The 21,349-nt window shown below is 45.3% G+C and overlaps 1 protein-coding gene across 1 annotated transcript; it reads left to right on the top strand.

The window, feature by feature from the left end:
* The first annotated feature begins 1,234 nt into the window (after positions 1 to 1,234).
* On the top strand, positions 1,235 to 15,493 carry DIO1 (iodothyronine deiodinase 1). Its single transcript, XM_007534204.2, has 4 exons — positions 1,235 to 1,601; positions 11,289 to 11,432; positions 13,156 to 13,355; positions 15,334 to 15,493. The coding sequence occupies exons 1-4, from the start codon at positions 1,265 to 1,267 to the stop codon at positions 15,427 to 15,429; spliced, it is 777 nt and encodes a 258-aa protein (XP_007534266.2). The 5' UTR covers positions 1,235 to 1,264; the 3' UTR covers positions 15,430 to 15,493.
* Positions 15,494 to 21,349: the final 5,856 nt, after the last annotated feature.

Below are 21,349 nucleotides of genomic sequence, written 5' to 3' on the forward strand. Positions count from 1 at the left end.
AATCCTCTGGAGAGAGCAATGCCTCTAGAAACACTTAAACTCAGGCTACCAGATGTGAGTGAGGAAAATAGCCTTCATTAATTAAAGAACAATTTCTATTCTTTCCTTTTTTTTTTTTTTTAAATTGCCACCAAAGTCATCTCTGGGGTTAGGTGCCTGAACAATGAATATGCCACGGTCAATGGCCATCTTTCTTTCCTTCCTTTTTCCTCCCTCCCTCTCTCCCTTCTTTCTTCCCTTCCTTCCTTCCTTCCTCCTTTCCTCCTTTCATTTTTTTTTTTTTTTGGTAAATAGGACAGAGAGAAATTGAGAGTGGAGACGGAGAGAGGAAGAAAGGCAGATGCCTGGCGACCTACTTCACTGCTTGTGAAGTTTCGTTCCCGCAGGTGAGGAGTGGATGCTCAAACCTGGATCCTTGAGCATGATAACGTGTGCACTTAACTGGATGTGCCATTGCCTGACCCCCCCTCTTATCTTTTTCCTTTTTTCACCAGGATTTTAGCTGGGGTTTTGCACCTGCACAATTCCATTGCTCCACCACTCATGTAGCTTCCCCTCTGCATGGCGCCTCCATGTGGTGTTTAGGGGGCTCAAACCAAGGTCCTTACAGAATGGTAAAGCATTTGACCTATGTGGGTGGTGAATTAACTCCCAGTTCCTCATCATTTACACTACATTATTATTATTGTTGTTCTTGTTATTTTGCCATCAGTGTTTTCACAGTGTCTGTATGGTAACGCCTGTGAAGCGACACCCCCTCCCAGGCAGGGAGCTGGGTGCTACAGCCAGGATCCTTACCCAGTCCTTGTACATCGCACCATGCACACTTAACCCACTGCACTACTGCTGGACCCCCAAATTAAAATATTTTTTAAAATAGTGATATTATAACTTAATTTATTGCAACAGAGCCTTTCTAAGAGACTAGGATCTCTTTCAGTGTGATCTTTTCCAAGTTTGGGTTTTCAAAAATGCATCCAAGAGAGAATTTAAGATCTAAAAACCTCTTAATCCAAGAACATTTTCAAAGTTAAGGTAAAGAACTGGAATCACTGATCAGAATTGTGACTGATTAACAGAGGCATTTGAAGAGCTGACTTGGAGTTTTCCAGCCTATGGGTGGCGGGAAGCAAACACCTGTCCTGGCACCTTCTTCTTTCCCGGGGTTGGCTGCTTCCCCATGTGCCCTCCTTCAGCTCCTCCCCAGGTCACGCAGTGTGGCCTCCCTGCCTGGTGTCCTCAGAGGCACCTCTGACAGTGCAAGATGAAGTTGCCCCAGCTCCGGCTGTGGCTAAGACGCTTTGGAGCCATCCTGCAGGTGGCTGTGCAGGTGGTTGTGGGCAAGGTGCTGCTGACACTGTTCCCTGAGAGAGTCAAGCAGAACCTCCTGGCCAAGAGCCAGAAGACTGGGATGGCCAGGAGCCCCAACTTCTCCTATGACAACTGGGGTCCGACCTTCTTCAGCACCCAGTACTTCTGGTTTGTCCTGAAGATCTACTGGCAGCGGCTGGAGGATACAACTGAGGAGGGAGGTGTGGCCCCAGACTGCCCCGTGGTCTGCCTTTCAGGACAGAGGAGCAGCATTGGGGACTTCATGCAAGGTCAGAGGGCTGGTCTGAGCTGGAAAGGTGCTGGCAGGGGTGGGGGGGGTACTAGGAAAGGGCTGGGGAGGTGGGCTGGAAAGGTCTATCTTCTGCTACTCCACTGGCTCCTGTCTTGATTTCTTGTCCTACTTCTCAAGACTAGGAATGCTCCTGAGAGAAATTGAGAGGGAAAGAAAAGGGAGATAGAGGAGGAGGAAGAGATACCTGCAGCACTGCTTCACCACTCATGAAGCTTCCCCTCATGCAGGTGGGGACTAGGGATTTGAACCAGGGTCCTTGCTCATGGCAACATGTGCTCAACCAGGTGTTATCACTACCTGACCTTGGATCCTAGATTCTATTCTTTCTTTTTTCCTCCCTCCCTCCCTTTCTTCTTTCCTTTTGTTCCTTCCTTTCTTTCTCTCTTTCTCTTTTTCTCTCTTTAGAGCATCAATCTTTCCTGTCTTGCAAAGATTTCAAAGCACAAACCAGACCCATTTTCTCTCTTTCTTTTTTTTTAACTTTTCTTTTTAAATCTTTATTTATTTATTGGATAGAGAAAGCCAGAAATTAAGGGAAGGAGGTGTTAGAGAGGGAGAGAGAGGGGCTAGGCAGTAGTGCACCAGGTTAAGTGCACACATCACTGTGCACAAGGAGCCAGGTTCAAGCCCCATGCAGAAGGGAAAGCTTCATGAGTGGTGAAACAAGGCTGCAGGTTTCTCTCTCTCCCTCCTCCCCTTTCAATTTCTCTCTATCCAATAATAAACAAGTGAAAGTATTTTAAGAGAAGGAGATGCTGGGCTAGTGTTGTGGGTGGGAGAGAGGATCTAGGAACTCGTGGCAGCATGGTAATGCAATTCTTTATTCACACAAAACACCCCAGAGTCCAGTGTGAGCACAGTGGGTTAAACCTCGTGGCGCCAAACCACAATGGCCGCCTCCCGCTCTGCACACCAACCCTTCTCCAGGTCTGGAAGTGGGAGAGAAAAGAGAGCTGAAACCAGGAACAGAAGTGGGTTTAATGGGATAAAAACCGGAAGTGGCAAGTCGGAAACAGAAATGTCTAGGAAAGGGGATGAAGAGAGGCAAAAGGCATTCTGGGAAGATGGAAGCGTCCTTAGCAACTGTTGAGATGGCTTTAACTGGCGGAAATTAGCAATACCCTGAGGGGGTAACGTGGTGGGGATCTTTCAGGCAAAACAATGATTATGTAAATAGGCCATAGTGTCAGCAATGGAGGATGGAGTAGGGGGCTTCCCGACAGGGAGAGAGATAGAGATACCCCTGCAATACTGCTTCACCACTCACAAAGCTTTCCTTCTGCAGGTGGGGACTGCAGACTCAAACCCTGGTCCTTGCATATTTTTTAACATGTGCACTCAGCCAGGAGTGCCACAGCCCGGCCCCCAGACTCATCTTCTATAGCACCACTCGTGTGGGCTCTTGTCCTTCCTGGATGCTCTTTGCCTGCCCCTGTACTGCACCGCCCCTCACTCCCCACCCCTCTCCCCTTTATCCTGGAGACTTCTGCTCAGTTACATTCCTTGCAAGAAGCCAACCTAGGTTCCCACAGACTGGGCTGCTCCTTCCTGTATGCTTGACTAATGGCCTAAATCTTTCTCTGTTACATGTGTCCCAGTTTGTAATCATGTGTGTATATTTGATTCATGTCTATGGACTTCACCAACCTTCAGGCTTCATGAAGTTGAGCTCTTTGCTCTAGTCCCCCAGGGGTTTCCCACAGCTACTGCTAGCTCTGGGGTAGATGTCCAGTAAATATTTGTTGAGTCTTGCTTCCTCCCCCTCCTTCACCCCCACCTTCCAGACAATAAACAAACCCAATGAATCTATTTTAATTCTTTTTATGTAATTCTTATTTATAAAATGGAAATATTGACAAGACTATAAGATAAGAGGGGTACAATTCCACACAATTACCACCACCAGAACTCTGTATCCCATCCCCTCCTGATAGTTTTCCTATTTTGTTTTGAGCCTCCAGGGTTATCACTGGGGTTCAGTGCCTGCACTATGAATCCACTGCTCCTGGAGGCTATTTTTTCCCCTTTTGTTGCCTTTCTTGCTTATCTTTGTTGTTATTGGTGTCACTGTTGTAGGATAGGACAGAGAGAAATTGAGAGAGGATGGGAAGACAGAGAGGAGAGAGAAAGATAGACACCTGCAGACTTGCTTCACCACCTGTGAAGCGACCCCCGTCCCCTGCAGCTGAGGAGCCAGGGGCTCAAACCGGGATCCTTACGCCAGTCTGTGTGCTTTGCGCCATGTGCACTTAACTCACTGCACTACTGCCCAACTCCCAGCTTTCCTATTTTTTATCCCTCTGGGAGTGTGGACCCAGGATCATTATGGATTGCAGAAGGTGGGAAGGTAGCATCTATTTTTTTCTTTTAACTTTAATTTTGTATTTTATATATATATGTGTGTGTGTATATATATATATATATTTTAAAGGTGAAATCACCATTTTTAAAAATTTATTTATTTAATCCCTTTTGTTGCCCTTGTTGCTTTATTGTTGTAGTTGTTGTTGTTGTTATTGATGTCATCTTTGTTGGGTAGGACAGAAAGAAATAGAGAGGGGAGGGGAAGACAGATGGGGAAAGAAAGATAGACACCTAGAAACCTACTTCACCACTTGTGAAGCGACTCCCCGGCAGGTGGGGACCGGGCCTCGAACCGGGATCCTTATGCTGGTCCTTGTGCTTTGCACCACATGCGCTTAACCCGCTGTGCTATCGTCCGACTCCCAATTTTGTATTGTTTGCCAGACCACTGCTAAGCTCTGGCTTATGGTTGTATAGGGGATTGAACCTGGGACTATGGAGCAGGAGAGTCTCTTTGCATAACCATTGTGCTACCTGTCCCTGCCTTTTGTTTTTCTTCTTTATAGAGACAGATAAATTGAGAGGGAAGAGAGAGATAGTGAGGGAAAGAGAGAGACACCTGTAGCATTGCCTTCATAGCTTCCTCCTACAGTGAGGAGTTGGGGGGGGGTGTTTCTTTTTCTTTTTTTTTTTTAAGAAAGGATTAATTAACAAAACCATAGGGTAGGAGGGGTACAACTCCGCACAATTCCCACCACCCATTCTCCATATCCCACCCCCTCCCCTGATAGCTTTCCCATTCTCTATCCCTCTGGGAGCATGGACCCAGGGTCATTGAGGGTTGCAGAAGGTGGAAGGTCTGTCTTCTGTAATTGCTTCCCCACTGAACATGGGCGTTGACTGGTCGGTCCATACTCCCAGTCTGCCCCTCTCTTTCCCTAGTAGGGTGGGTCTCTGGGGAAGCTGAGCTCCAGGACACATTGGTGGGGTCTTCAATCCAGGGAAGCCTGGCCAGCACCCTGGTGGCATCTGGAACCTGGTGATTGAAAAGAGAGTTAACATACGAAGCCAAACAAATTGTTGAGCAATCATGGACCCAAAGCTTGGAATAGTGGAGAGGAAGTGTTAGGGAGGTACTCACTGCAAACTCTAGTGTACTTCTGCTTTCAGGTATATATTTTGCAGTAGTTTATGGATACGTGTGAACATAAGCTCTCTCTCTCTCACAGAAACTGGTGTATATCTAGGTTATGGGACTTTGTTAGAAAGTGAACCACCTGAGATGAAATTAGAGTGTACTATAAAAGGAAAGGTCTCACCCGAGTAATGAAGCTGAAGTGTTGTCATTCCACATGTGAAGTCTCTGGACACAGTCTGAGGTGAAGCATGTTGAGGTGGCAATCGTTGTGTTGGTTAGGTTGTGATCAGTGGATGCAATATTATTTGGGGGGGGGTGTTTCTTAAACCTGGGTCCTTTCAAGCCATCTCAGGTGCCTGCAGCCAGGCACATTCTCTCCCTTCTGGAATCATGACTATCTACATCTCTGACCCTTCCTCCCTAGTATCTAGCAGTGTATACACAAGTATGCTCAGTGGGCAGCCATGGGCAGGGCAGTATCGACTTCATCTGTGATCTCTCAGAGCCTCCACACACCAGAGTGGACAAGTGCCCCAAGGCAGGTGGCTAACCTACTGTTTTTCAAAGTGTGTTCTTTGCAACATAAATCCCACAGATAGGCTTTGCTATATCGTGTTCCCTGGTCAAAGGAGTTTGGGAAACCTTACTTTCCTGCTCCTAATCTTTCCTGCTCCTGCAAAGGCTTTGTGCATATGGAAAAATAAAAGGTTCTGAGAAGTCTTTAAGCTTAAAAAACCAACAAAACCTGAAAGATTTTGCTTAACATAGTAATATTTTTCCTAACACACACACACACACACACACACACACACCACCTTTACTCTCCACCTGAGGAAGTGTCTTGTCATCATTGGTTCCAAAGAATACCCTTTGCAGGGCTGAGAGATAGCTCACCAGGTAGAGCGCCCACTTTACCAGGTTAGAGGACGCAGGCTTGAACCTCAACCATCACTTGGGGGCAGCACACCCAAGAGAATCTTCAGGGGTGCCCTGGTCTCTCTCCTCCTTCTCTCTCTTTATCTCTCTCATTCTTTGTCTCTCACCTTTTTTTTTGGGGGGGGGGCAGTCTGCCAGGAGTGGCATCATTGTGCAGATGAGAAGCCTCAGGAAAAACAAACAAATAAAAAAGAGTACCCTTTGGGGAAACCTCATTCAACGTATTTGTTTTAGCCAGCTGGTCAGATCCAGAATCAGGACCTTTGAATCTTGTATTTCTCTCCCTCTCTCTCTCCTCTCTCTCTCCTCTCTCTCTCCTCTCTCTCTCTCTCTCTCTCTCTCTCTCTCTCTCTCTCCTCTCCTCCAGGGTTATTGCTGGGGCTCGGTGCCAGCACTACAAATCCACTGCTCCTGTCAGCCTTTTGTTTTCTCTCTTTTCCCTTTTTATTGGATAGGACAGAGAAAAATTGAGAGGGGGAGGGGAGAGAGACAGGGAGGAAGATAGACTCCTGCATACTTACTTTCTCCACTTGAGAAGCATTCCCCCACCCCTGCAGGTAGGGATCCAGGGACTTGAACCCTATGTGCACTTAACCAGGTGAGTCACCACCCGACCCCATCTTGTTTCTCCAGAATGCCTCAACAAATATTCAAGAGCTTCTTCTCTGTGCCAAGCTGCTAGACCAAATACCAGGGTTCAGTTATGTAAGTGTGCGTTTCAGCACTGTTTATGGTCACAGAGTAACTGGATCTAACCAATAGATCCTTGAGTTCTGAGAAATAAGGGACTCTGTGAAAACTTGAACTTTGCCTGCTGGGGAGAGAAGGTTTCTTGGAGAAAGTAGCTTTGGAAATAGGCCTTAACGACAGGTAAGGTTTTTATAGCTTAGGAGAGGGGAAAGAGGAATATTTCAAGCAAAGGAAAGGACGAGAGTTTTTTGCTCGTGACTGTAAACTACAGTGCACAGAAGACCTGTGTGCATTCAGCAAACATTCAGTAGGTGAGCACTGAGAGAGCAGCAAGGATGGCAAGTAGCTCACGGTGCCTTGCTATGTGCCAGGTGCTATGGTAGCTCACTTGGATAGTGTCTGGCCTTGCCATGTGTGTGACTCAAGTTCAATTCCCACCTCACAGCATTGAAGGAAACTTCAGTGCTGTTGTCTCTTTCATTCTCTCTCTCTGCCTCTGTAAAAAATGGGGGATCAGGTGGTGGCACACCTGGTTAAGCATACATGTTACAGTGTGCAGGGACCCGGGTTTGAGCCCTAGGCCCCACCTGCAAGGGGAAAGCTTTCTGAGTGGGGAAGTAGTGTTGCAGGTGTCTCTTTGTCTCTCTTCATCTCTATCACCCCCTTTCCTCTCAATTTCTGGCTATCTCTATCCAATAAATAAAGATAATAAATTTTTTAAAAGGAAATCTGTTTAAAAAAACTGAGGATGTTCTTCTTTACTCACTAATTTGTTTTAATTATTTTGAAAATATTTTTCTTCTTTAAATATTTTATTCATTTATTATTGAATAGAGACTGAGAAAAATTGAGAGGAGAAAGGGAGATAAAGAGGGAAAGAGACAAAGAGACACCTGCAGCCTTGCTTCACCATTCGTGACACTTTCCCTTTACAGATGGAGACTAGGGACTTGAACCCAGGTCCTTGTGTACTGTAATGTGTGCTTTTAACCAGGTTCGCCACCATCAGGCTCCCAAATTATTTTCTTAAGTACCACCAGGGCTTTTGCTGGGGCTTGATGCCTACATGATGGATCCACCACTCCTAGTGGCCTTTTACCTTTTTTTTTTCTTATATTTTGATCAAAGAGTTGAGAGGAGAGAAGGGGAGGGAGATACAGACAGAGAAAAAAACCTGCATCACTGCTGCAGCATTTGTGAAGCTTCCCCCTGCAAGAGGTGGGGGGACCAGGGGCTTGAACCCAGGTCCTTGTGCATGGTAGCATGTGGGCTCACCTGAGTGTGCCACCAGCTGGCCCCTATATTATTATTATTATGATGATGATGATGATGATGATGATGATGATGCCTCCAGGGTTATCACTGGGGCTCAGTGCCTGCAGTACAAATCCACTGCTTCTGGAGGCTATTTTTCCATTTTATTGCCTTTGTTGATGTTGTTATTGCTGTTGTTCTTGCTGGATAAGACAGAGAGAAATGGAGAGAGGAGGGGAAGAAAGAGAGGGGGAGAGAAAGATAGACACCTGCAGACCTGCTTCACTGCTTGTGAAGCAACCCCGACCCACAGATGGGGAGCTGGCGGCTCGAAACTGAATCCTTACACCAGTCTTTGTGCTTCAGTCATGTGTGCTTAACCTGCTGCACTACTGCACCACCCCACCCCCACCACACACCCCCACCTTCACACCCCTACATTCTTTAAAATTTTTTTGTTTTTTGTTTATTTGCTGGTTTGAGCCCCTGGCTTCCCACCTTCAGGAGGATTGTTTCACAAGTGGTGAAGCAGGTCAGCAGATGTCTTATCTTTCTCTCTCCCATATCTATCTTCCCATCCCCTCAATTTCTCTCTGTCCTATCCAATAAAAAAAAGGGGAAAATGACCTCCAGAAGTAGTGGAGTCGTAATGCCGGCACTGAGCTCCAGTGATAATTCTGAAGGCAAAAAAAAAAAAAAGAAAAGAAAAAAGAAAGTTTGTTACTTTCCAATGAGATACAGATAAAATACATATATTTAGCTACATATATATATATATATATATATATATATATATATATACACAGGTATATAGAAAGAGATGGAGTTGTTCAACTGTGGCTTAAGGTGGTGCTAGGCCAGCTTCAAGGGTATGTGACCAAAGAACCCCATGTTCATAAAGGACTTGGGCATGGTGCAGTCTCTTGCTGGGCATAGAGGTGGCTGACTTTTTCTTGGGCTGAGAATACCAGGGTGCAATTTGGCAAGTGACTGGGGATGACTTGGCAGGAGCCCCTCTCTCATCAAGGTAACCAGCATGTCCCTACATGGAAACTGCTATGCCCTGTGGGATATGGTCATGGGTAAGTAAGAAGGAGAAATGCCTGACTCAACTTCTGTGCTCCTGGTGTGCTGGTCTGGTGGTGGGAAGGAAAAGAGAGTTGGCAGTTGCTAGTGGCCACAGGTCAGTAGATGCCTGCACTCTGAGCACAGGGGCTCCTGTGTGATTATAGGGGTCTGCACTCACCTGCTGCTTCCCAGCTCGAGGAGGTAAGAATTCATGGCAACATTCATTCAGCACCTACTCTGGACTGTGGGCTGTCTTACATCCTTGCCTTTTTTTTTTTTTTTTACCAGAGCACTGCACAGCTCTGGTTTATGGTGGTACGAGGAGACTGACCTGGGACTTTGGAGCCTCAGAGATGAGAGTCTGTTTGCATAACCATTATGCTATATACCCTCTGCCTTACATCCTTATCTTTGTTAACTTAATTCATCCTCGTGACAATCCTATAACTATGGGAGAACTGTTATTATGTCCCTTTGTAGATAAGGAGGCTGACGTGTTCTGATTAGAAAGCATGGTAAATTAAGAGACTAGAATTCATACCAGAGTATGAATTTTAATTTTTTCAATAGACTTCATTTATTTATTTATTTATATTTTTATTTTTTAAAAAAATATTTATTTATTTATTCCCTTTTGTTGCCCTTGTTGTTTTATTGTTGTAGTTATTATTGTTGATGTTGTTGTTGGATAGGACAGAGAGAAATAGAGAGGAGGAGAGAAAGATAGACACCTGCAGACCTGCTTCACCGCCTGTGAGGTGACTCCCCTGCAGGTGGGGAGCCGGTGTTCGAACCGGGATCCTTATGCCGGTCCTTGTGCTTTGCGCCACCTGTGCTTAACCCGCTGCACTACAGCCTGACTCCCCATTTATTTATTTTTATAAGAGAGAGGCATAGAGACAGACCAGGGTATTGTTCAGCTTCAGTTTAGGGGAGTGCCAGGGACTGAACCTGGGACTTATGGGAGCCTCAAGTATGTAAATTCTGTACTCAACTGCTGAGCTGTCTTCTCACCTTGATTTGATTTGGTTGTTAGTGATGTCTGGAATCCAATCCAGGAATTTATACATGGGAAGCATCCAGATGTTAATTTAACTCAACCACTGACCAGTTGTGTGACCTGAAGCAAATCTATAAGCCAGGGGGAAAATGACCTACCTCACAGTATTCTAATTGCATCACATGAGAGAATCAACATGGGCCTGCCTGCAGTAGCCTGCAAGCCAGCTCATCCAGTCAGTGCACCTGCTTTGTCATGTGCACAACCCGGGTTCAAGTCGAATCCCCACAATCCTGGAGGAGATTCTAGTACTGTAGTATCTTTCCCTCTGTCTCTCTATCTGAAGCGGAAAAAAAAGTCAACTCAGGACAGTGAAGCTCCAGTGAATGACAACAACAACAAACACCCTCTATTTAAGGGACTTTACACACACACACACACACACACACACACACACACACACACACACACACATTTTTGCTTCCAGGGTTATGGCTAGGGCTCAGAGCCTGCACTACAAATCCCACCATCTTCTTTCTAGTGTCATTGTTGTTGTTGCTTTGTTGTTGTTGTGTAGGACAAAGGAAAATAGAGAGAGGAGGGGAAGACAGGGAAGGGAAGAGAAAAACAGACACTTGCAGGTCTGCTTTACCCCTTATGAAGCGACTCCCCTGCAGGTGGGAAGCCGGGGACTTGAACCAGGATCCTTGCGCAGGTCCTTCACACTGTGTGCACTTAATCTGGTGCACTACTGCCCGGCTCCCTCCATATCTTTTTATTTATTTATTTATTTATTTTCCCTTTTTGTTGCCCTTATTGTTTTTCATTGTTGTTGTTGATGTCGTCGTTGTTAGACAGGATAGAGAGAAATGTAGAGAGGAGGGGAAGACAGAGAGGGGGAGAGAAAGATAGACACCTGCAGACCTGCTTCACCGCCTGTGAAGCTACTCGCTCCCAGGTGGGGAGCCTGGGGCTCAAACCGGAATCCTTGCACTTTGCACCACATTCGCTTAACCCGCTGCGCTACCGCCGACTCCCATGTCTTTTCTTTAATCACCACAACCTGATAAAATATTCTCATGCGGTAGAAGGGATAAGCCAGCAAAGTCATACATTCTAAGTCCCAGCCCCACACTGTAACCTGGATCTACCTTTGGGAGGAAATCAGGCAACAGAACTGGACACTGGACACAGGAGTGGAGATGGTAACTTGCGAATGAAACGCCGTGGTAACTTGCGATGATTGCTTGATGGTGACTCCCTTTCTGTTTTAGGCAACAGACCATTGGTGCTGAATTTTGGAAGCTGCACCTGACCTTCATTTCTTTTCAAATTTGACCAATTCAAGAGACTTGTTGAAGACTTTAGTTCCATTGCCGATTTTCTCATCATTTACATTGAGGAAGCTCATGCATCAGGTACATGTCCTACCTCTTCCTGCTTTTCTCTCTTCCCTTCCTCCAAGATCTAAGTCAAAGTTGGGGGCAGAGAGAAGAGAGGGTAGGAGCTTCTAGCCACTGGGTATCTCCCATCTGGGTTTTAAAAGAAGAAATGGGGGGGGCAGTTTCATGCTTGGTTGAGTTCACTCACACATTACTATGAGTAAGGACACAGGTTCCAGGCCCTCTCCCCACCTATAGGTTTGTGGGTGTCTCTCTTGCTCTCTCCCTCTCTATCTCCTCCTCCCCTCTCAATTTCTCTTTGTCTTTACAAAGAAAAACAGAAAAGAAAAACAAAAGGAAAAAAATGGCCACTGGGAGAGCTGCAATCATAGTGCTAACACAGAGTCCTCAGCGATAACTTGGGTGGCAATTAAAAAAATAAAAGAGCAGATTGCAGACTACAACAAGATCAAGAATGATGTAGCATCTTTATATTCTCAGCTGTGTAAAAGGGGTGACAAAGAAAGAAAGAAAGAGAGAGAGAGAGAGAGAGAGAGAAAGAAAGAAAAAGAAAGAGAGATGGAGACGGGCTGTAGTGCAGCGGGTTAAGTGCATGTGGCGCTTTGTAAGGATCCCGGTTCGAGCCCCCAGCTCCCCACCTGCGGGGGAGTCACTTCACAAGCACGAAGGAGGACTGCAGGTGTCTATCTTTCTTTTATTTTTTAAAATAATTTTTATTATCTTTAATTATTGGATAGAAATAGACAGAAATTGAGAGGAGAGGGGAAGATAGCAAGGAAGAGAGAAAGAAAGACACCTGCAGCCTTGCTTCACACCTCGTGAAGCCTTCCCCCTGCAGGTGAGGACTGAAGGCTTGAACTTTGGTCCTTTTGCACTGTGATGTGTGCACTTAACCAGGTGCCCCACCACCCAGCCCTAAGGTGTCTATCTTTCTCTCTCCCTCTCTGTCTTCCCCTCCTCTCTCCATTTCTCTCTGCTCTATCCAACAATAATGACATCAATAACTACAACAATAAAACAACAAGGGCAACAAAAGGGAACACATAAATAAATATTTTAAAAAGAAAGAGAGAGAAAGAAGGAAAGAAAGAAAGAAAGAAAGAAAGAAAGAAAGAAAGAAAGAAAGAAAGTCATGCTTGGAGTTTTGTGGGAGACCAGAAAGCAGTTGAATCAGGAGGTGGGGAGGGAGGGAGCAGAGAAGCACCACTGCTAGGCTATAAACTCACCTTGAGGGGTTTACCATCACCTGGAAGGTTGTTAACACAGAGTGCTGGGCTCTTTCCTGGCAGGCCTGGGGTAGGATCTGAGAATGTGCGTCTGACAAACTAAAGGTGATGCTGCCCCTGCTGGCGTGGGCTGCACACACATAGAGAACTGTTGCTCTAACTTGCCTCTCCAAGTGTGGGCCACCCACCAGCAGCCTTGGCTTCCTGGAAACTGACAGATTTCAGTGCTTTCAGACAGACTGAACTAGAATTTTCCTCTAATGAGGTCCCTGAGAAACTCATACACGAGGTGTCAATGCAACTCCCTCATGTTGAAGAAACAAGGTCTGAGAGTTAGCAGCCTCAGACTTCAGTTTTGGAACACTTCCTGAAATCCTGTGTGGTCTTGTGCATTCACTTATGATAGGGAACTGGGCCAAATCATGGCTAAGGACTGCTCTGTTTGGGACTCTGAGTTGTTAAAGGCACGTACTTAGTCTGCAGGGAATATACTTGTGATCTTTGTTTTGCAGACAGATGGGCTTTCAAGAACAACGTGGATATCAGGACTCACCGGAACCTCCAGGACCGTATGCGAGCCGCCCTTCTGCTGCTGGACAGGGACCCCCAGTGCCCTGTGGTGGTGGACACCATGGAGAACCAGAGCAGTCAGCTGTACGCAGCACTGCCCGAGAGGCTCTATGTGCTCCAGGAGGGCAGGATCCTCTACAAGGTGGTAACCTGGGCAGGGGACTGGGAAGGCAAGGGCAGAGAAGGCTTTGTACCTGGCAGACCTGGGTTCCGATTGCTGCCATGAGCAAGAGCTTTCCCCTCATGGAACTTCAGTTTCCTCTTTTGCAAAATTGGGCTGTTGGTTCCATCTCATAGGGAAACAATAGACGTGCAGTCCTGTGCACTTGAATCCTCTGTTGACGCTAATAGATAGAAAATGTGTTTTTTTTTTAAAGATTTTTTTAAAAAGGATTTTATTTATTTTATTTTTGAGAGAGATACAGAGAGAAACACTAGAGCACTGCAACCCCATTATGCAGCTGCTCCTCTGCCCGGCTCATGGCAGCTCTGCTTGCGCAGGTGAAGCTAACAGCAGCCTGCAGACAAGACCCCAGGGCAGCATAATGACAGGGCTCCTTCTTCCCTTCGCCTCCCTGGACACAGGGGTTAAAGAAGGCGTGACTAAGGCAAACTGGGCACAGAATTCCATCCCTGGGCTAAGCCCTGTGCAAGAATTGGAAACACAAAAAGCACATTTAAAACTCACACGTATGCAAGGAGCTTGCAGTCTGGGGGAGCATCCTAAGTATTAGGGATCATTTCAGAAAAGAGACAGAGATGAATGGTTTTGACTCTGTGGGACAAATACTCCCTTTTGCAAGGAGTCATTTCAGCTCTTATGGCATGAAAACAGTCAGCATGTGAGGTATCTAGGGTGCTCTGGTTCTCAGATGATAAGTTTTCTGACTGCTGGGGAAGGCAGGCTTCTTAGAGGAGGTGACAACTCTGGATCTTCAACAGTAAGAAACCATCTGCAAGGGCACTGAGGCATACCAAGGGAAATGGAGAATTGGGCATTTGAGGGGGCAGCTGGTTAAATGCACATATTACCAAGGGCAAGGACCCAGGTTTGAGCCCCTGCTCCCCACCTGCAGGGGGGTCCGCTTTGAGAGTGGTGAAGCAGGTCTGCAGGTGTCTCTCTCTCTCCCACTCTCTATCCACCCATCCTCTCTCAATTTCTCTCTGTCCTATCTAATTAAAAACTTAGGGGAAAAAAACATTAGGAAAAAAACAGAAAAGATGGCCACCAGAAGCAATGGGTTTATGGTGTCATTACAAAGCCCCATTGATAATCCTGAAGGCGAGTGTGTATGTGTGGAGAATTGGGGCATTTAAGTGACTGGGGCCTCGTTCTGTATTAGGGACTGTTACCTTTATTTTAGGGCAATGAGGGCCATTGAAGAGATTCGAGTACTGGGGCCAGGTTGGTGGCACACCTGGTTGAGTGTACATGCTACAATGCACAAGGGCCGGGGTTCGAGCCCCCATACTCACCTACAGGGGGCAAGCTTTGCAAGTGGTGAAGCAGTGCTATAGGTGTCTTTTTCTCTTCCTCTCTATCACCTCTTCCCTCTTGATTTCTGGTTATCTTTATCAAGTAAATAAAGATAATGCAATTTAATAAAAAAGATTTGAACATGAGAGAAGTATGGTTAGATCTATACTTGTGAAAGATTGCTGGTTATAAGGTGAAGAATTAACTTGGGAGAACAGGTACTAACTTCTGAGGTTAAGTCAGGAAGTGGGGAAGCTGTCCAAGTACCAACAGAAGTTGAAGAGGATTGACCTAGGGCGGTGTGACCGACGAGTTAGAGGTGGTTCTGGTATGGAATGGGTGGAACTTAAGAGCAAGGAGTGGAGAGAACTTTCTAAACCAGTTCATGGGAGAAGAGCATATTTGCACAGACGCCTGTCTCCTGTAGATAGGTACTCTAATCACTCTCCTACTTCTTTCTCTGTTGGGTCTTCTCATTAAATGTTGATGCCACACCACACCCTTCTCCTGGGTGATCTCACCCACTTTGTGGTTGCACCTGCCAAGCACCGATGACACCATCTACACGTATCCCACACAGTTCCAGCAGCCACATCTTCTGCACATCAGAAATTTGGGGATAACTGTTGCATCTCTCTTGCAGGGGAAACCTGGTCCTTGGGATTACCAACCACAGGAAGTCCGTGCTGTTCTAGAAAAGCTCCGTGGAAAATGTGGACAGACTCTTCCTAAGCTCTAAGTGACCAGCAGGAGGAGCCTTCTCCCATCTTGGCTCTTCATCCCAGCACAGCTGTTTTTTTTTGCTTCTTGAGCTGAATCACTAGCTCAGATTTCTGTGATCTAAGCAAATAGCTCTCGGCTAGGGAGTGCAGTTCACATTCTCCATTAGGAGCAGTAGTGATGATGAGAAAATGAAAAAGCAAGTGAGCTAAGTATTCAGGAATGTACAACTAACTACACACTGCCCCCTCTGTGCAGAACGCACTCCTCGCACCACATTTGAGTGAATAAGTCCATGGGTGCTCTCTGATGCCAAGCAACTGGGATTAGGTAAATTCATGCAGACAAATTTGCCAATTGTAGAGTTGGCTTCTAGCAGCAAGCATGGGAAAATCATCATTGTTCAGAGAGATAAATTGGAAGCAAAGGGAAGGACTGGGGGAGACAGTATAATGGTTATGTAAGTGACTTTCAAGCCTAAGGCTCTGAGTTCCCAGGTTCAGTCCCCAGTATTACCATAAATTAGAGCTGAGCAGTACTCTAGTTAAAAATAAATAAAACAGGGGAGTTGGGCGGTAGCTCAGTGGGTTGAGTGTGGCACAAAGCGCAAGGACCAGCATAAGGATCCCTGTTGGAGCCCCGGGCTCTCCAGCTGCAGGGGAGTCACTTAACAAGCAGTGAAGCAGGTCTGCAGATGTCTATCTTTCTCTCTCCCTCTCTGTCTTCCCCTCTTCTCTCCATTTCTCTCAGTCCTATCCAACAACAATGACATCAGTAACAACAACAATAATAACTACAACAATAAAACAAGGGAAACAAAAGGGAATAAATATAAAAATAAAAAAACAAAAAAATAATAATAATAAATGAAAAAGTAAACAACAGGGAAGAGGACTAGGAAAAGATAGCTCAGACCATAATCCATTCCGAGCTAAGACACTTAAATCAGTAGGTGGCAGAGGTGAAGAGTGAGTTTCCATGGTAACATATTTCTAATTCTACCATTGAAGAGGAGGGTGCTTATTTTTTTTTACTATTCTGTGGATGTATTTCACAGAAATCTGACTCTTGGTATGCTTACATTCTTTACTTATCAACAGAGTCACTTGCAGGTGGACTGGCTTCCCCCCAAACATCGTAACCTTGATCAAATTGTTTGATTTGGGCATTGATAGACACTACAAAGCTGTCATTTAGTTATGCAGAAGTTCATGTTTGACATTTATGTTTCCCTGACTTCTTTCTCTTCAAGTCTCTTAATGGTCATTTGTGTTAGGTAACATGAGACCAGTGGATAGACACTGTATTCATCTGTTTTAACTCTGCTTTCTTCTCATATTTGCTTATGATGGTCACAGCTTAAAGTATACACAGCTGTGACTTGATTGGAAAGAAAATATTTTAAGATGCAGCAAGTTAATACAGAGTGATTAAAACATAGCAGGTTATTTGAGACGTTTTGGTGTGATTTTTACGTTCCCTTCTCCAGTTTGTGTCAGCCTCTTCTCTTTTATTATAGCTCAGTGTAATCTGATCGGGAGAAAGTACCATATGCTGGAAGGGCCTAATTTAGTGAGAACACACTGTCCCTATGTTACATGGTCTAGTGTGGTTTGGTTTTATGAAATCCTGAGAGATAATCTTTCACATTAGGATTAGTCTACCTTCCTATCATGACATTAAAAATGGGCTTGGGAGACATTTTTAATTTATTAGTTAACTAACTAATCTACATTTATTTCGCCAACAGTGTTATCACCAAGGTTTGTGCCTGCATGACAACTCTATCACTCTTGGTGGCCTTTCTCTCTCTCTTTCTTCCTCTTGTTTCTCTCACTTTCTCTTTCATTTTATGACAGAGATAGAGAGAAATGGAGAGCAGGGAGAGGGAGGGACAGAGACCTGCATCACCGTTCCACTGCTTGTGAAACATTACTGCTGCAGGTTGGGGCTGGGGGATGAACCAAGGGCCTTGTGCACGGTAACGTGTGTTCTCTACCAGGAGTGCCACTGCCAAGAACATTTTTCTTTTTCTTTTTTAAAAAAATATTATTTATTTATTTATAATTTTTATTTATAAAAAGGAAACACTGACAAAAACCATAGGATGAGAGGGGTACAACTCCACACAATTCCCACCACCAGAACTCTGTATCCCATCCTCTCCCCTGACAGCTTTCCTATTCTTTATCCTTCTGGGAGCATGGACCCAGGGTCATTATGGGATACAGAAGGTGGAAGGTCTGGCTTCTGTAATTGCCTCCCCACTTATTTTATTTTTGAGATAGATGTAGAGGGAGAAACAGAGAGAAATATCAGAGCACCGCTCAGCTCTGGTTTATGGTGGTGCAGGGGATTGAACCTGGGACTTTGTAGCCTCGGGCATTAGCGTTTGTTTGCATAACCATTATGCTATCTCTCCTGCCCCCAAGAACATTTTTTTAACATGAAAATATGACCTCTCTGGCTCTGCTTTAGTCATTACAAGGTGAAGATTCTTAATACTGCTATTTCACTCTATGAAAAGAGTTGTTATTATTAATCATCTACAAAACATAGACACTTTGAAATATGTTCATTTCATCATAAATATGTATCTCCAAAAGAAGATCATTTTCCTCACTTCACAGAGAGGAGCAAATCAAGACTCATGGAGTCTAGAAACTTGTGCAAGACTTCAGAACTAGTAAAAAGACAGGAGTCAAGCTCCATTTCTAACTTCAAGGCTAGAAGTCTAGCTCTGCTTCCGGCTTCCTCTGTGACTTTAGTTTAAGCTGCATTTTTATCTTGACTATAAAAAAGAGAGAGAGGGAGTCAGGCGGTAGGTCAGCGAGTTAAGTGCCTGTGGCGCAAAGCGCAAGGACCGGTGTAAAGATCCGGGTTTGAGCCTCCAGCTCCCCACCTGCAGGGGAGTCGCTTCACAGGTGGTGAAGCAGGTCTGCAGGTGTCTATCTTTCTCTCTCCCTCTCTGTCTTCCCCTCCCCTCTCCATTTCTCTCTGTCCTATCCAACAACGACAACAACAATAATAACTACAACAATAAAACAAGGGCAACAAAAGGGAATAAATAAATATTTAAAAAATTAAAAATAAAATAAAATCCTCTTCACATGGATTTTTTTTTAAAAAAAAGATTTAAAAAGAGAGAGAGATCAATAGTGCCCTCCCCAGAAGAGAATGCCAGGGGACGCTTTGGCTAGTATCATCATCATAATTATTTTCCACACTGCCGACTTGTGACTCCCTTTTAAGGGGAGACAAATGGAGAGAAAATGGAACAGTAGGATACTGGGTAAAAAGTCTTCACCCGGGGGTCAGCACTGGTGCACCTGGTTGAACACACACATTATAATGTGCAAGGATCTGGGTTCAAGCCCACTGTCCCCACCTCCAGAGGGAAGGCTTCATGTATGATGCAACAGTGTTGCAGGTATCTCTTTTACCTGTCTTTCTTTTTTTAAACCAGTTTTTTAAAAATTTATTTATTTAATTTTTTGAGAGAGATGCAGAGAGAGAGAGAGAGAAACACCACAGCACTGCTCAGCTCTGGTTTATGGTGGTGTGGGGGACTGAACCTGGGGTTTAGGAGCCTCAGGCATGAGAGTCTGTTTGCATAACCATTATGCTGTCTTCCCCTTCCCTCTTTTACCTTTCTAGCTCCTCTTCCTCACACTTTAATTTCTGTCTCTCTCTAAAAAAAAAAAACAAACAAAAAAAGTCTTCATCCTGCTGAAGCAAATGGCAGATTGGTGGGCTTATACTGAGAAGCAGCTGTGGAAATGGTAGGACTCAGGCTCAACTGAGCACTGTCCTTCCTGAGTCCCAAGTTCCACAAAAGGAGAGGATAAGTGTGGTCAGGGTCTTCTGAGGTGATCCTCCAATTCATGTGTGAAAATATACAGAACACCTCCCAGTTTTCAGCAAACAATGGTAGCTGGGACTGAGGCATTTAGGGAACGATAAACTAGCCCTTAAGCTTGACAACACAGTTCTCTTCAATTTAAAGCATTCGTCTTTTTTTTTCCCAATGTTTTTTTATTGTTGTAATCATTATTGTTGTTGTTATTGATGTCGTTGTTGTTGGATAGGACAGAGAGAAATGGAAAGAGGAGAGGAAGACAGGAGGAGAGAAAGATAGACACCTGCAGACCTGCTTCACCGCCTGTGAAGCGACTCCCCTGCAGGTGGGGAGCTGGGGGCTCGAACCGGGATCCTTACGCGGGTCCTTGCACTTTGTGCCACATTCGCTTAACCTGCTGCACTACCGCCGACTCCCAAAGCATTAGTCTTTATGTGAGCAGTGATTACCTGTGGCTACTGAATAATGCAAAGATGGATGAGGTCCAGCTATTCTCCTCCAGCAACTTAACCTCGTAAGGGGCCAGATATAACGCTACCATGACTCACGGTGGGATGTAAAATCTTGAGCTGAGGGGGCAGGCGGTAGCGCAGTGGGTTAAGCACACATGGCACAAAGCGCAAGGACCGGAATAAGGATCCTGGTTCAAGCCTCTGGCTTCCCACCTGCAGGGGTGTTGCTTCACAAGCTGTGAAGCAGGTCTGCAGGTGTGTATCTTTCTTCCCCTCCCCCCCCCCCGCCCCGCTCTATCTTCCCCTCCTCTCTCAATTTGTCTCTGTGCTATCCAGCAACAACAATAGCAATGGCAACAATAACAATAACAACAACAACAAGGGCAACAAAATGGGAAAAATGGCCTCCAGGGAGCAGTGGATTCATAGTGCAGGCACTGAGCCCCAGAGATAACCCTGGAGGCAAAGAAGAAAGAGAAAAAAAAAAAGGCTTGAGTTGAAGTGAAGACTAAATGCCCAGGAGTAGAATGGAGAGAAGACTCCCTCTGAGCTGAGTGAAACTGAGGAAGCCTCATGGAGGCTGTGGCCTATGGAATTGCCTGCAAGGAGTCCCAGTACCTTCAGAATCTGGGATAGACCCTGGAGAACATGGCAAAAGAGAGTGGCATTTGGGTAGAGAGGACTACCGGGGCACAAGTGCAAGCGAATAATATGTGCGGGGGCCGGGTGGTGCCGCACCTGCTTGAGCACACATTACACTGGTCCCTTGCAAGGGGGATGCTTCACAAATGGTGAGTCAGTGCTGCAGGTGTCTCTTCCTGACCCTCTCAATCTCCCCTCTTCCCTCTTGATTTCTCCCTATCTCTGCTCAATAATAAATAAGTAAGTAAATATGTATAAAATATGCAGTGGATTAAAAGAGGTTCAAACTCTGTTCTAACTCATGATAAAAAAAAAAAAAAAGAACTTTGCTCTCTGAAGGGTCTGGATACCAAGAACAAGCCCACTCCATTTGGTTAATATTGTAAAGTATCAGAAAGCTTAAACGCTATGGGTCAGGCAGATAGCACTGGGCAGCGTATAGGACTTGAATAGCAAAGGTTTCACTTCATTTCCCACTGCTGCCAATAGCCAGAACGGAACAGTGCTCTGGTCAATAAGCCAATTAATTAGTTAAAAGTTGGTTAGGGCCAGTTGATGGTACATCTGGTTGAGGGAACATGTTACTATGTGCAAAGACCCCCACCTACGGGGGTTGGGTGGGAGTAGGGGAAGCTTCATGAACGATGGAGCAGTGCTGTGTCTTTCTATCTCCCTCTGAGTCTCTGCCTCCTTCTCTCAATGTCTCTGTCAAATAAAAGAAAGGTAAAAAAAAAAAAACTTAAAAAAAGGAAAAATGATGACTGGGGCTGGTGGATTTGTTGTGCCTGCATCAAACCTCAACAATAACCCTGGTGACAATTTTTTTTAGAGTTGGTTAATTGGGGGACAGGCGGTAGTGCAGTGAGTTAAGTGCACATGACACAAAGTACACGGACTGGTATAGGGATCCCAGTATGAGCTCCCGGCTCCCTACCTGTGTGGGGGGTCTCTTCACAGGTGGTGAAGCAGGTCTGCAGGTGTCTATC

The sequence above is a fragment of the Erinaceus europaeus genome, chromosome 13 (assembly GCF_950295315.1).
Source record: "Erinaceus europaeus chromosome 13, mEriEur2.1, whole genome shotgun sequence".
In the NCBI taxonomy this organism is placed as follows: domain Eukaryota; kingdom Metazoa; phylum Chordata; class Mammalia; order Eulipotyphla; family Erinaceidae; genus Erinaceus; species Erinaceus europaeus.